Genomic DNA, 15154 nt, shown 5'->3' with positions numbered 1-15154 from the left:
TTTTTTATTTTTATTTTTATTATTTTTGTGTGAGTGTACCGTCAAATCAGATCTGACTGGTACAGGAGGAAATTGTCCCTCCTTCCCCAGCAAAGCATCTGGTGGATTCGAACCGTGCACCTCTGGGATTGTAGTTGCAGGTCCTTGCCACTAGGCCACCAGAGCTCCCCAGTTTAGGGCTGTTGTACATAGGGTCGCTATGAGTCGCAAGTGACTCGACGGCACATAACAACAACAACAAACAACATCACAGAAAGCCCAAACTGAACTTAACCTGGGGGGGAATCACTGAAGTAACAGCTCTACTGGCAGATGCTATTACAAGCACCAGCTGATACAAGCCGATGTTTAGACAGGAGGTACAGTCTCTCAACCGCTTCTCAATGAGACAGGAAAGACACAGACAGACTATCACTGCAGTTCTGTTACAGTGAAGAAAACCGAGGCGTAAAAACCTAACAAGAGGCAAGGGAACACTGGTGGCTTAGTGGAAAGTAATTGTGCTGTTAATGCAAAGGTACACAGTCCGAAGCCACCAGCTGCTCTGCGATGGGCCGTCTCCTGTGCAATTTACTGCCTCCGAAAACCAGGTGACTTGAGTGTGCTCTCTGAGGCAGTAAATCGCAAAGAAGAGACCGCCCGTCTTTCTCCCTCAGAGCAGATGGTGGGTTCAAACCATCTGCCTTTCTTTGGGTTGACAGTGTAACTCCTTACCACTGAGCCCCCTAATTTTTCCCCTTCTTATTAATAACCACAAACTAAAAACCCTTGCTTCTGAGTGGGCACCCACTGAAAGCTCACTCTCCTGAGGGTAATCAATCAGAGGCTGTAAGTGACAGGAGATGTCAATCTTTCTCCATTACTGGTGGATTCACACCTTTGGACTGGCAGTTCAACTCCTTACCCACTAGGCCATCAGAGCTCACAACCATAGGGAATACTAATCAGATCAGAAGTCTAAGTGGTGCTGTTAGGCACCCCACTATCTATTAGCCATAGACCAAAGGGGTTTGTGTCTAGCAGTTTTTGACAGATGGCACTAAAAACACCTCCTTAACAAATTACTGCATAAGATCATTATTATAAAAATAGGATAACTAACTAGTAAAACACATATGGGGACCCAAGGGGTGGGAGCAGAAGGGTGAAGACAGGTAGGGACAAAACCACAGGGCTGCCAGAGTTTGGTGGGTGAAGAGAGAATGAAAGGATCCCGCAGGGACCTGAAAAGACAGAGTAATGATGGGCAAGGTCCAATGGTGATTAATTTCATAAAATATAATACATACAATGATTGTATGAAACACTATGTGAATGAAGAATAGTGTGAAACACACTGTATATGAACTTGGTAAGCAAACTAAAATAAATATTTTTAAAAACCCAACAAACAACCTTTAACCTGTGGAAGGAGTTTTGTATCTGCAGAATGCTTGTTTAAATTCAAGGTTTTCTCTTCCAGGTGAACAGAGCAGATGGCAGCCTCTGCTCTGCACCTGGTGGACAGGTGTCCAGGACACATTTGACACCAAACACTAATGAGTAAAAGGCATTCTCACCACACCCTGAAAGTCACTGAGGAAAACACGAGGACCTCAGAAACTTACTTGTCTCTCTTATCTGTAGCTATTCATTACATTCTCGACGGCTTTAAACACCAGCCTTAATGTATTATGCTTCTTGTTAGAATCGACCCATTGCTGATTTTGCTGTCGGAGACTAAGGTGTGTCTGATACAGTCTTTGCAATCACTTGCTACTGAGAGCTGGACATTGACTAGGGATGACAGAAGGAGAATTGAGGCTTTTGAGCTGTGGTGCTGGAGAAGTGTAGTGAACATACCATGGACTAGGAGAACAAACAGGTTTCTGCTCCTTGGAGACAAGGATTCTGAAGCTTCGTCTGACATACTCTGGACATGTTGCAAGAAGGGACCAGTCCTTGGAGAGGGTCATCATGCTTGGGAGGATGGAGGGACAGTTCAGGAGAGGAAGCCCCTTGATGGGATGGGTTGATTCAGCGTCAGGGGTAATGTGGGGTAGATGTGTTAGAGACAGTAAGATTGTCACAGTAGAGCAGGGTTTAGGACTGGAATACACAGGGTCACTATGTGTCGCAAAATGTGTCGCAAAACTGCACGGGAAAAGACTGCCCATTTTTTCTCCAGAGTAGAAGGGGGATTCAAACCGCATACCTTTGCGTTTGCAGCGCAACACCTTCCCACTAAGCCATCAGCGCTCCCTAATGGATTGTGGCTGCAGTTCCACCAAACACAGCTGAGAGCATGGCTGAGTCACTGACTTGTGATGGGTGAGCTAGTAGTGCGGATCAATTGCTTGGGTGGGTCTGTTTTACTGCAAATATCCGTTCCCAAGGGATTCTCCGGCGTTAAGGAGCAAAATTCTGAACTTTGCACTAGTTGTAAATAATGCAAAAGCTCTCTCCACAATTGTCCCCAACACTCTGTGGTGCAAACGAGATGTGGGGAGGCAGCGAGAAGGTCAGGATCACCAGGCGGAGAATGAGCTTCCTGCAGGTCCCTGCCCCCTCTCCGGGCCCCCTGCTCCCCCAGGCCCCCTGCTCCCCCAGGCCCCCCGCTCCCCTTGACCCCCGACCCCCCGACCCCGGCCCGTGTTAGTTACCGCCGCCCGCGCCGCCAGCTCAGCCTTCAGCTGCTCTTCCTCCGCCGCCTCCCTCAACGCCCCCGCCGCCGCTGCCGCCGCCTCCGCCGCCGCCATGGCCTCGATGAGATGCTTGTGTTCGTTCTGGGGGACCAACGGGGTGTAGTGGCGGGAAGCCGCCAACCTGGCGGCCGATGCGACGGGTCCGAGCGGCCGAGGCCTCAGCGCCCGCGCTGGCCCCGGGGCGGGGACGACGGAGCGGCGGCGGCCCACCTGGCGGCTGCGGTTACGACGCGCGCGGTAACCAGGGACGCGACCGCGGCCGCTAGGGGCCAAAAGTCTCCACAGAGGCGCACGGCGCAGGAAACGCGAACGCGGCGCCGCAGGGCGGGCGCGGCGGGGCTAATTCTGTCGGATGGATTCTGAAACCTGGAGGAACAGGCAAAGGAAAGAACTGTCCAAAAGGCATAAATGATTAGGCATTATATGATGTACGCCAACTGCCCAGAATAACAGGTACATTGCAAAGAGGACTGGGCGATGGGGGGGGGGGGGAAGTAATTGGACAACAATGAATATTACTTGGGAGGGACTGGACAGCATTATGCTGAGTGAACTAGCTCAGTTCCATAAGGACAAATACTGTATAAAACCATTATTGTAGAACGTGTATGAGGATCCAAGGAGTGGGGATGGGGGAACAGAGGGGTGAGGATGGGCGGGAGGTGGAGGGTGGTTAATCGTAGGGTTGCACAATTTGATGGGTGGAGAGGGGATGTGAAGAAAATGGGAAAGATCTGGTGTGGAAAACAATGTGTACGAACTTTGTAAATAAACTAGTGCAACAACTCGTTTCGCAAATTTTTAGGAATGGAACGAATATGTTAGAAGGAGATGAACGCTATACAGGAGAAAACGGGGGGGGGGGCGCTATGCTGAGTGGCCGCTTCAGAACGGTAACAAGGCTTTCATCCCACTATTTAAGCTGGCTCTCCCAGGACTGAGGGAGTTCCAAGGAGTGTAGTAAATTCTATTCTGATTGATTTTAAAATTATCAAGTATTGGACAATCAGGGAAGCCACTCCATTCATTCATTGTTGCACTTTTCTCCCTGCCCAGTCCTCCCCCCCCCCCAGTTCACTCCTCTCTTTGAAAAGTAAAAGAAAAATTCTTTCATTGGTATACAATCCCCCCTTCCCCGTCCCCCTCCACCCCCACCCCAAGTACATTCCACTATGCAACCTTCATTCTGGATTCTTGTGATAACCATAATACTCTATCATATATCGCTTTTAAACTGTTCTCTCCCTCATCTGTTTCAATGCAGTATACATAATTTATCCAGTTTTTCTCAATCTTACCCCAACCCTGGTGTCTGTCCCATTCTACAACAGTGGCACCATGCAGTATTTGTCCTTTTGTGACTGAGATATTTCACTCAGCATAATGTCCTCCAGGGTCACCCATTTTGAATAATATTTCATGAGTTCCTTGTTTTTCAATGTAGTGTAGTATTCCATTGTGTGAATATACCACAGCTTCTCTAACCATTCATTTGTTGATGGGCACCTGGGTTGTTTCCAACTCCTTGCTATTGTGAACAAAGCTGCGATAAACATGGGTGTGTATATATCTGCTTGGATGTCAGTTATGGTCTCTTTGGAGTATATTCCTAGTGGTGGAATTGCTGGGTCAAATGGTATCTCTATTTGCAACTTTTTGAGAAAGCACCATACTGCCTTCCACAGTAGTTGCACCATTTTACACTCCCACCAACAGTGACTAAGGGTTCCACTTTCTCCACAACCTCGCCAGCATTTGTTGTTTGCTGTTCTGTTAAATTTTGCTGTTCTGACTGGGGTGAGATGATATCTCATAGTTGTACTGGCATCTCTCTTAGAGCTAGGGATTTTAAACATTTCTTCATGTGCTTGTTGGCCATCTGAATGTCTTCTTTGGTGAAGTGTCTATTCATATCCTGTGCCCATTTTTCTGTTGAATTCTTTACCTTTATCTTGTTGCAAGTTTCTGTCATTTTTTAACTTTTTCCAAGTTTGACCTGTAGGGATCACAGCACAGGCCTGTGGTGTATACTCATTTTCCGATGCCAGAGTGAAGGGGGTCAACCACAGAACAGGTCTGAATGATTTGGAAATTCAGGAATTGATGTCACCATGAGTGACAGAAAATGAAAAGTGGGGAATAAACACTTTCCTGCTGTTTGTCCCCAAGGTGACAAGTTTTCGCTTCTCAGAAGACCTGAAAAATCAAGCACCGGATGCACTTTGGATGGCTGCTTTCATTTTACTTGCTTTTTTTTAAAAAAAAAAAGCCCAAGTTTTACTGTCATCACGTAGGAATCCCCTCAGAGCGGATCCTCCGGCAGGTTTTTGGAAGTTGTAAATTGCACAGGAGCAGCTGCTAAGTTTAAACCATGTGGGATGACAGTGCAACCCCTTGCCCCTAAGCCACCAGACTCCTTAAACAAAGTCATTTCTGTCAGCAGCAAAGTCTGCCAGATACTTTTCCTTGTTTCTGATCTAATTCTCAAAACTATCCTATTTTGTAGGTGGTTTCATCTTTATTCTTCAGTTAACGATAGAGACCATTGTTTTAACGCTGTGTACCAGGCACTGTGCTAAGCACTTTTCAGACATTATCTCAGTCAGTCATCCCAACAGCCATATGAAGTGGATACTGTTACCCCATTTTTAAGATGAGGAAACCAAATTTTAGGTTATATACCTTCACCAGGATCATACTCATCTAGTTGGACATCTTTCCTAAGCCTGTCCAGTGCTCAGCTATTTCAATTTCTGTATTGCCAACCTGAGAATGAAAAAGTACTGTAAAGTGGCAGATCAGTATTTGGAATTCTCTTTTGTTCATTTTTTTCTCTCCTAATTGATTTCAACTTCATAATGTATCGAATCACAGTGTATTTTCCAACTTAAATTTTGTGGCTATAATAGTCACTTGACTATTCTGTATTTCATTGATCAATCCTACTAATCTATTAGTTTCTAATCTCAGCAGTTATCCAACTTTAAAATGAATTAGCCACTAACAGATCAATGCAAATCTGGAAAATTGAGAGGAATGTTTTCCCCTACTCCCAGCATCCTCAGCTGTAGTCTGTTTAAAGATGCCCTCTAGCAGCACCCACAAGATAAGTTCAGTGCTAAGTATTAACCCACCTACGGTCCTTTCTTCCCTGTTACTAATGTTTGAAAGCTGTAAAAAGAGCTCTTAGTTAAATAAAATTGATCCTATCAACTATGATAAGGATTCCATTTTAGCATATTATAATCTTAATTGTGCATTGATGATGTATGATTTTATCAGTGAGTAAAAGAAACCTAGAATTTCATCTTGTCTTTGCTAAAATTTTTCATTTGATGCTTGACTAATGTCTGGCTTTTCAGATAGAGCTAATGTCTTTGTTTTCTCTTTGTTATTAAAAATATAAAATAAAATTTTAAAAAAGTCATTTCTTTCACTTGCTGTGATATTTCCCCTGTTTTGTCATAGTTACTTAATGCAATTATAATAAAAATACCGCTGTGGATGGCTTTAAGGAAGCTCTGGTGGCCTTGTGCATAGGGAATTCCACAGTTAAGCCAAACGCTGAGAAGTTCTGTGGGAGAAGGATGGGCAGTCACTTCCCATGCGATTAACTGCCTCTGAAAACCCATGGGAGGGTCAGCTCTGAGTGGATTCCTACTTGGCCTCGAACCAAGTACCTTTGAGATTGCAGCGCAGCTTCTTGCCTCTAGGCCACCAGAGCTGGCAGGTGTTTCTGGAGATCCACGTGTGTCTTGGTCTCCCCCTGCCTGCATCCGTTTTCTGTATGGGACCCCATATCCAGAGGATGTGCTTCACTCTGAGCTCTGCTTTCTCCATGGTTATCAGGTTCTTCCATCTCAGCTCACTTGTTTTGACTTTGTTTTTGTCGTTAAGTGCTGTCGTGATGGCCCGGACTCATAGCAACCGTGTGTACAACATAACAAAGCATCGTCGCATCGTCTTCGCTGGGCCTCAGCCAGGTGTTCACTGTGCCATTCTGTCTTGTTGAGGCTCTTCCTCGCTTTCACGGACCCTCCCCCTTTCCAAGCATGATAGCGCAGTGCTCCTGACAATATGCCCAAAGCATGTGCGATGAAGTTTCACAATCTTTCCTTCTAAGGACTACTCTAGCTGTACTTTTCCCAGAACAGACCTGTTTGTTCTTTTGACAATTCATGGTATATTTAATACTCTGCCAGCACTACAGTTTAAAAACATTGATTCTTTAGTCTTCCTTATTCATCGTTCAGCTTTCATGTCCATATGAAACAATTTAAAATACCGTGGCTTCAATCAGATACACTCTGATCTTTAAACTTATATCCTAAGTCATTAACAATAGATTTTCCCCAATGCTATACATCTTTTGATCTCTTAACTGCTATTACCAGGGATATTGGCTGTAAATCCAAATAAAGTTAAATCCCTGGCAATCTCACTATTTTCTCCATGGTTACCTATTAGAAAAAATCTGCTATCAAGGACCTCTCCAAAGTGCTACAGAGCAACGATGTCAGTTGAAAGACTAAGGTGTGCCTGATCCATGCTATAGTCTTTTCAATTGTTACTTATGCATCTGAAAGTTGAACATGAATAAGGATGACAAAAGAAGAATTGGTGACTTTGTATTGTAAGAGAAGAGTAGTGACTTTCCCCTGGGCTGCCAAAAGAACAAATAAATAGTCTTGGCTAAAGTGTAACCAGGGTGCTCCTCAGAGGCAAAGCTAGTGAAGTTTCAGTTCATGTACTCTGGGCATGTTGTCAGGAGGGCTTAGTCATTAGAAAAGGATATCATGATTAAAATGGTGGGAGGGCAGTTAAAGAGAGGAAACTCTCAACAAGACATATTGACACAGTGACTGTAACACTGGGCTCAACTCTATCAGAGATGATGAGGATGGTACAGGATAGGGCAGAGTTCAGATCCGTTGTTCATAAGATCACTGAGTCACAGGCAACTTGATGGCACTTAACAACATGTGTTATGTTAATTATTTGTTAAGGTGGAGTCTGTGAAGAAGAATGTGACAAGAAGGTTGGAAGAGGACTCATCAGTTACCTGTGTTATGCAGATGACACAACGTTGCTTGCTGAAAGTGTAAAAGACTCATAGCGCTTGCTGCAGCTCAAAGACTGCAGTCTTCACATCTTAACATCAAGGAAAAAAGATTCTCACCACTTGACCAATAAGCGGCATCATAAAAGATGGGGAGAATTGAGACTTTCAATGACTTCATCTTACCTGAATCCACAATCAATACACCTGACACCAGCAGTCAGGAGAACAGAAGACATTGCACTGAGAAATCTGTAGTCAGAGATCTCTCTAAATTATTGGGGAGCAATGGTATCAGTTTGAGGACTACTGTGTGTCTGATTCAGGCCATGGTCTTTTCAGTCACTTGCTATGTTGCTGAGAGCTGGACAGTGAATAAGGATGACAGAAGAATTGACGCCTTTGAGCTGTGGTGTTGGAGAAGAACACTGAACATCTCATGGAACGTCAAAGGAACAAACAGATATGTCTTGGAGAAGGTGCAGCCACAGTGCTCTGTGGAGGCAAAGATGATGAACATACTTTGGGCCTGTTCCCTGACAATGACCTTGTCCATGTCAGACTCTGCACCTTCAAAGCCAGCAGCCTGAGACCCTGCCTGTCCACTAATGACTCAGATTCATCCTCCCCAGGCACAGATTGGGACTTGTCTCTACAAGCATGTGAGCCATTTCCTGGACATAAAGCTCCTAAGTGAATTACACCCTCTGAAAACTGGCTGGAGGATCCGCTACAAGTAGGTTCCGGCGGCAATACTAATATCCAAAATAGGATCAACAACACAGAAAGCGTTCAAGAGAAGCTGGGCTTGAGGTGAGTGTGTTCGACCTTTTTCTATGATTTGTTAAGATGAGAAGTTTAGGGAAGCTACTGGGTGGTGATTGTTGTTGTGAGTCATCAAGTTGGAACCAACTCAGAACTGACCCTCCAGCAGGCTTTCAGAGGCAGTATCTCACGGGAGGAGATTGCCCATTTTCTCCTGCAGAGTTGCTGGTGGTGGATTCGAACTGCCTGTCTTTGGGCTGGAAGCCCAAATCCTTCCCACTAAGCTCCCAGAACTCATTTTGAAAAATGGAGATGGTCTCAGGAATTTCAAGTCATTTAAGCATTGTTGCTGTTGTTGTTTAATGCTGTCGAGTCGTAGACCACTCATAGTGACCCTATGAACGAACAGCCTGAGCACTGTTCGTACATAGAGCTTCCGGAGGCAAGCCATTTCGGAAGTGGATGCCGCTCCTGCTTCCAGGCTTGTTTTAGTCGGGAAGCTCCAGCCAACACTGTCCACCATGGGTGACCATTACCACGTTTGGCACATTACTGTCACAGTGTTCAGCATCACAGCAACCACGAGTTACCTCTGTACAGCAACACACAGACCAGTGCTATACCACCTAGAAGAATTTAAGCATTTAAGCATTGCATAAAATAATCTCAAAGTTTATAACTGTGCCTTAAAATAAAGTCTGATACCTTACAGTAAAAGGAAATTGGTGAAAAGCAAGCCCCCAAATCTTACTGTAAAAGTAGCTGGATTGTTGTTAGGTGCCACTGAGTGAGCTATGACTCATAGCAAGCCTGTAGACACTAAATCAGAACCCTGGCCTGTACTGTCTGGGCTCCCTCAGGAAGTTTCCATTAACTGTTACCCGTCTACTCTAACTCCCCATATGTGGGCTACATTTTGTTTCTTTTGTGTCTCAAAATTTTTGTTGTAAACTGGACCTTTCAGTTGTGACCAGACACCTCTCAAAAAACATATAAAATACTTCTTTAAATCACTAAGTTTAGGGGATGGGTAACTTACTATTGTGACATCTCATTATGCTACAGTAATATTTGGGTTGTTGGAGCCAATGGGAGACAGGTACGGGAGCTGGGGCTTTTCAAAACTCATTTGACTTTTGGAAGTGCCAGCTCCTTTGCACTGGATGGAGGACTGCTCTGCCCTGGTTGGTCGGTGGTTAAAGCCGGCTGGAGCCTCTTGTTGGAGCCAATGAGAGACTGGTGAAGGAGCTGGGCCTTTCTAAAAGACGTTCAGGTCTGAGGGCCCCAGGCTTTAATTGTGTTTGAAATGAATGTTTTCCTCTGTCATCTCGCTGTGTTTAGGTAACTTGGGGTTCCTGTGGTACTAAGTGGTGTGCATCCAATGCTATAATAGTTAAACATGGTGGGCAGTGTTTGGTGGCAGGAGTGGCATCTACTTCCTAAACCATAGGCTTCTGGAAACTCTATGAACTTGGAGAAACAACGATAGTTATAGAAAGGCTTCAGGTCTTTCGTTCATAGGGTCGCTATGAGTCATGCTTGACTCAACCACAATCAACAACAATATTTGGGTTAGTTTTCCCCCTTTTTTTAACTGCTATAAAAACATATCGGTGTCTGCAGCTACAATCCCAGCGGTGTACGGTTCGAATCCACCAGATGCTCTGCTGGGGAAGGAGGGACAATCTCCTCCTGTACCAGTCAGATCTGATTTGACGGTACACTCACGCAAAAATAATAAAATAAAATAAAAAAATATCAATATTTTTAGAGTTACATGTGCCCCTTGCCTAGGGACAGAACAACTGCTATGCTGCCATTTGTACTCCAGTGGCCTCACTGGATCAGGGTTAAGTGAGCACTCCAGCGGAAATGTTACCATTATTTCTTCTCCTCCCCTGTCTTCCCTCACTACCTGACGGGATTCTCTAGACTATTTGCTCAATAAATCACCTGCACAGGAGGAAAAAAAAATCTGTATGGAGAAACTGAAAACCCACTGCCATGAAACTGATCCCACCTCATAGCAACTTCTTGACAAGGTAGGAGTTACAAAGCTGTGGGCCTTCAGCAGGTGGCCTAATGGCAAGAAGCTGTACTGCATTCCCAAAGGCACACGGTTCTAGTCCACCAGCTGATCCTCCAGAGAAAAATGGGTAATCTCCTTCTCTGTGATTAACTGCCTCTGAATACCTGCAAGAGGGTGAGCTATGGATCAGTTCTGACTCGATGGTACATAACAACAACCCTTCAGCAAGCTACATCATCTTTTCCCTTTGGAGTGCCTGGTGGGTTCAAACTGCAACCTTTCTGTTGGCAGCCAAGTACTCTTACCATGGTACCACCAAGACTCCTTTCAGGGAAACATAGCTACTTTATAAATAAAGATGCTGAACAACTTTGGAATGATACTGGAACTTACAACCTTATTGTTTCAATGAAGGATCAAGAATATTTTAATATTTTTTTTAATTTTTGCTTTAGAATTAAGTCCATTTCCTCTTAAACTCAGGGAAGATTTGGTTTCTTATTTTCAGAGCCCAGTGTCCTAGGTTGTTACATCTTACGTACCAGAGCATTGATATCTCAGGCTTATCAGAAATTCTAATTTTGTTGGCAAACTGACTGTTACTGGCCTCCCACAATACTGGGGGATATTTTCTTCTAAATTTTTTAAATTTTATTTTTAGTGTGTGTGTGTGTGTGTGTGTGTGTGTGTGTGTGTGTACCATCAAATCAGATTTGACTGGTACAGGAGGAGATTGTTCCTCCTTCTCCAGCAAAGCATCTGGTGGATTTGAACTGCTAACCTCTCAGATTGCAGTACAGCTTCTTGCCACTAGGCCACCAGAGCTTGCTCCACAATACTGTTAATACTTAAGATGCTTTGTTGTTTGAATATATTCTTTTAATAAAGGGGAAAGTCAGAAGCTTCATGTATAAATTATTGATGACTTTTTAAATCTTTTTCCACTTTTAAAATTCATTTTTATGAAAGTTTACAGAGACTTAGGGTTTCCAGTCATTCATTGTTGCACTTTTCTCCCTGTCCACTCCTCCCCCCATTCACTCTTCTCCTTGAAAAGTAAAACTCTTTCATTGTTATGCAATCCCTCCCCCCAAGTCCACTCTACTGCACAGCCTTCATTCTGGACTTCTGTCATGACAGTACTATCCAATCACATATCCCTTTTCAACAGTTTTCTTCCTCATCTGTTTCAATGCAGTATACATCATTCCTCCCCTCCTTCTGTGTCTTTCCTCAATCCTGATGTCAGTCCTGTTTTACAACAGTGGCCCTATGCAATATTTGTCCCTTTTTGACTGAGATATTTCATTCAGCATAATGTTCTCCAGGGTCATCCATTTTGCATAATATTTCATGAGTTCCTTGTTTTTCATATTGACTTTTGTCCTGTCTCTAAGCTGGGCACAGGAACAGTCATGAGCAGACCTGGCTTCTGGAAAGGGATTCCATACATTTGCTAACAATCTTATATAGAGGGAGATTTGGACCCCAACACTTTCCTTCTTTGCCTTCTTTTTGGGTGGGGGTGACAGAGGGGACAGGGTGTGGCTCAGCCGGTCATGGCAAGGTGGCCAGGGCATTGCTCAGCTCCTCTGGATTCCTCCTGGCACTTGCTTCCTCATCCTTTTCTTGACGGACCTGAGCAGCTAGCTCCATGGTTGGTGACTTGGAGAGTGTAAAGTCGTAGACCTGGATCACACGGGCAGGAATCCAGGTATTTGGCAAGGCAGCCGTGGTAGTGGAGATGTAGTGGCTTGCTTGTTTTTGGTCACTCTGTGGCCTTGCTTAAGGCCCACAGTGGTGACTGTGGCTGAAAGGCAGCCGCAGCCTTGCTTCTTTGAAGTGCCTTATGACAACTTGTCTGATGAATTGAGACCATCTTCTCTACTGTGTATTGAAACCCACTGGTAGGATACTAGCAAGAGCCACGAGGCATACAGGTGAGACAAGAAAGGAGACGCCCAGGAGTGGTAACCTGGGGTTCACATAAGATCTGGAGGCATGAGTAGAGTGCTGCCTTTCAATGTGAGGCGGCTGTAGGCCCCCTGGGCCCCATATCCCTGTGTCAGCACTGTTCCTGGGAACAATGGACACACCAATCAACATTAGCAACATGAGACGTGTCTGGTACTGACAGGAACTAAGCGTTGCTGAGTCAGTGAAAACGAGGCCTCTCAGCTCTTTGGGGCCAGGGCTCCAATGCAGTTGTGCCACCAGATGTAGGAAGGGTAGTGACTTGCACAGAATCTGCTCTTCTCATGCTTTGATGGAACTTTCTAGGACTAAGTGAAACCTGGAGGTTCTTGGACAAGAACTTTGAGGGGCAGGAAGCCTAGAAAAGGACATACACATGACCTTCAGCCGAAGATCAGAGGGATAAGCAACCCATTGACACTGGAAGGTTGTCTGCTGGGTTCCAGCAGGAGAGTTCAGCGGGGAAGGGGACAGATCACCTTTGTAAGCCATGACTTTATCCTACTGGCATCAAAAGGTTGTTTTGTACCTATGACCAGGAGAGAATGAAACAGATGGATGGGACCTTCTAAGAATCAAATCTGTATGCACATCAAAAAACTTCTTCAACAGGGTAAGAAGGAAAGCCACAGACTGGAGGGGGAGGGGAGGGATTTGGCAATGGCATTATCTGATAAGAGACTTAAATTGAAAGTTTATAGAATCCTTATTAAGGGAGCTCTGGTGGCCTAGTGGCAAGACGCTGCACTGCAATCCCGGAGGTACACGGTTTGAATCCACCAGATGCTCTGCTGGAGAAGGAGGGGGCAATCTCCTCCTGTACCAGTCAGATCTGATTTGACGGTACACGTAAAAATAATACAATAAAAAAATTTTTTTAAAAAAAGGAAAGTTTATAGAATCCTCAATAAGGAAAAGGTAAACAATCCAATCACAAAATAGGCCCAGCATAGGAATAACCATTTCACTAACGAAGACATTCAGATGGCAAACAAACACACGAAAAAATGTTCAAAATCCTTAGCTATCAGAGAGATACAAATCTAAACAACTATAAAAGATCATATCACCCCAGCAACAACAGCAGAGTTCAACAGGGCAACAAACAAAAATGCTGGTGAGGTTGTGGAGAGGTTGGAACCCTTATTCACTGCTGGTGGGAGTGTAGGATGGTGCAACACCTATGGAAGGCAATCTAGTGCTTTCTTGAAAATCTGGACATAGAAATACCATTTGTACTAGCAATTCATCTACTGGGAATACACCCTAAAGAAACCAGAGACACGAGTCAAACAGATATATGCACATCCATGTTTACTGCTGCCATTATTCATAATAGCAAAGAGATGGAAGCAACTCAAGTGGCCATCAACAAATGGATAGAAAAACTATGGTGTATTCATTCACACAATAGAATACTATGCAGCACTGAAATACAATGAACTTGTAAAATATTATACAACATGGGGAAAGCCTGGAGGATGTTATGCTGAGTCAAATATTACAGTCACTAAAGGACAAATACTGTCTAACACCCCTGTTAAAAATAGGACCAACATTGGGGAGGGTTGGAGAGAGAATGAAAGCAGAAAGGTAATGAACACTGCATTGGAACAGATGAGGGAAAGAACTGTTTAAAAGGAGCAGAGAGATGAGTTGGGTTTTGTATGTAACAGTGGCTTGCTCACTGCTATCTGTTCAAAGTCAGTCCTTGACACATAACACGTACACAAGGAATATCTGGTTGTGCATTTTATGTATGACAACAATCTGGAACAAGGGGTGCATGGCTAGTGGACTGGGAGTAGAGAAGAAAGAAAATGTGTAACAATGATCAAAATAAAGTATTTTTGAAAAAGGTTTTGTGGAAGGGGGGGAAAGAAAAAAAAAAAGAAAAAGGTTTTGTGATCGGATTTCCATCTGTAATTGATAAAATGGTACCGGGAGAAGCCTTGGCCCTGGCTGTGGTGGTAAGGCGGGCTGTGTCCTGAGTCTTCCTAACCCTGCACTGGTGGACTAGCAGTGTCACCAGCACCTGGAAAGTCATGCAGCCAGCCAGCATCTCAGGCCTGTTGAACCAGCCTGCATGCTGATTCCCCAGGTGATTCACAGGGGTGGTGGTGAACAGTCAAGTCAGGACTAAGCCACAGCTGGCCCTCAGGTGGGTGTTCAGAGACAGTCAATCACACAGATGGAGATTGCTCATCCTTCTCCCATGGAGCAGCTGGTAGATTTGAACTGTGTGCCTTTGGGATTGCAGCAAAGGCTCTTACCACTAGGCCATCAGAGCTCCACATGCTTTGGAATATCATTGATCTAGAGTTGGTGACTAAAAGCAGTAAATGCAAAGTAGGAGTGTGGTCATTTGCTTCTGTGGTAGATAATATATAGCAGGACATAGCTAACAGAACAGGGTATGTGGAGGCTTTAAACGGAAGATGCTTGCAATTTCAGTCTAACAAGTGCACTGAGCTGTTAGGTGAAAGGATTTGGCTCCAACAGAGACACCATGTACACAGAACCAGACTCCTTGTACAAAGCCAGACCCCGTGGACACAGAATCAGACCCAGCCCAAACCTGGCCACATTTAACCATCACAACTTCCCTGTGAGAACGTGAGATAATTAAATAAAAACCAAATC

At 44.5% G+C, this 15154-nt stretch overlaps 1 protein-coding gene across 1 annotated transcript in view; it reads right to left on the bottom strand.

Annotated features, from left to right (window-relative positions):
* The window catches only part of FAM161A (family with sequence similarity 161, member A), a 30309-nt gene extending 27571 nt beyond the window's left edge, over window positions 1-2738 (bottom strand). Inside the window, exon 1 of the mRNA XM_006881032.1 lies at window positions 2643-2738. Within this exon, the coding sequence (XP_006881094.1) occupies window positions 2643-2738 (96 nt within the window). The remainder of the gene's footprint in view (window positions 1-2642) is intronic.
* Between the last annotated feature and the right edge of the window lie 12416 nt (window positions 2739-15154).

Source organism: Elephantulus edwardii, unplaced genomic scaffold (assembly GCF_000299155.1).
Source record: "Elephantulus edwardii isolate Elephantulus edwardi_28Jun2011 unplaced genomic scaffold, EleEdw1.0 scaffold00011, whole genome shotgun sequence".
Taxonomy (NCBI): Eukaryota; Metazoa; Chordata; class Mammalia; order Macroscelidea; family Macroscelididae; genus Elephantulus; species Elephantulus edwardii.
This window is presented reverse-complemented; position numbering and strand designations above follow the sequence as displayed.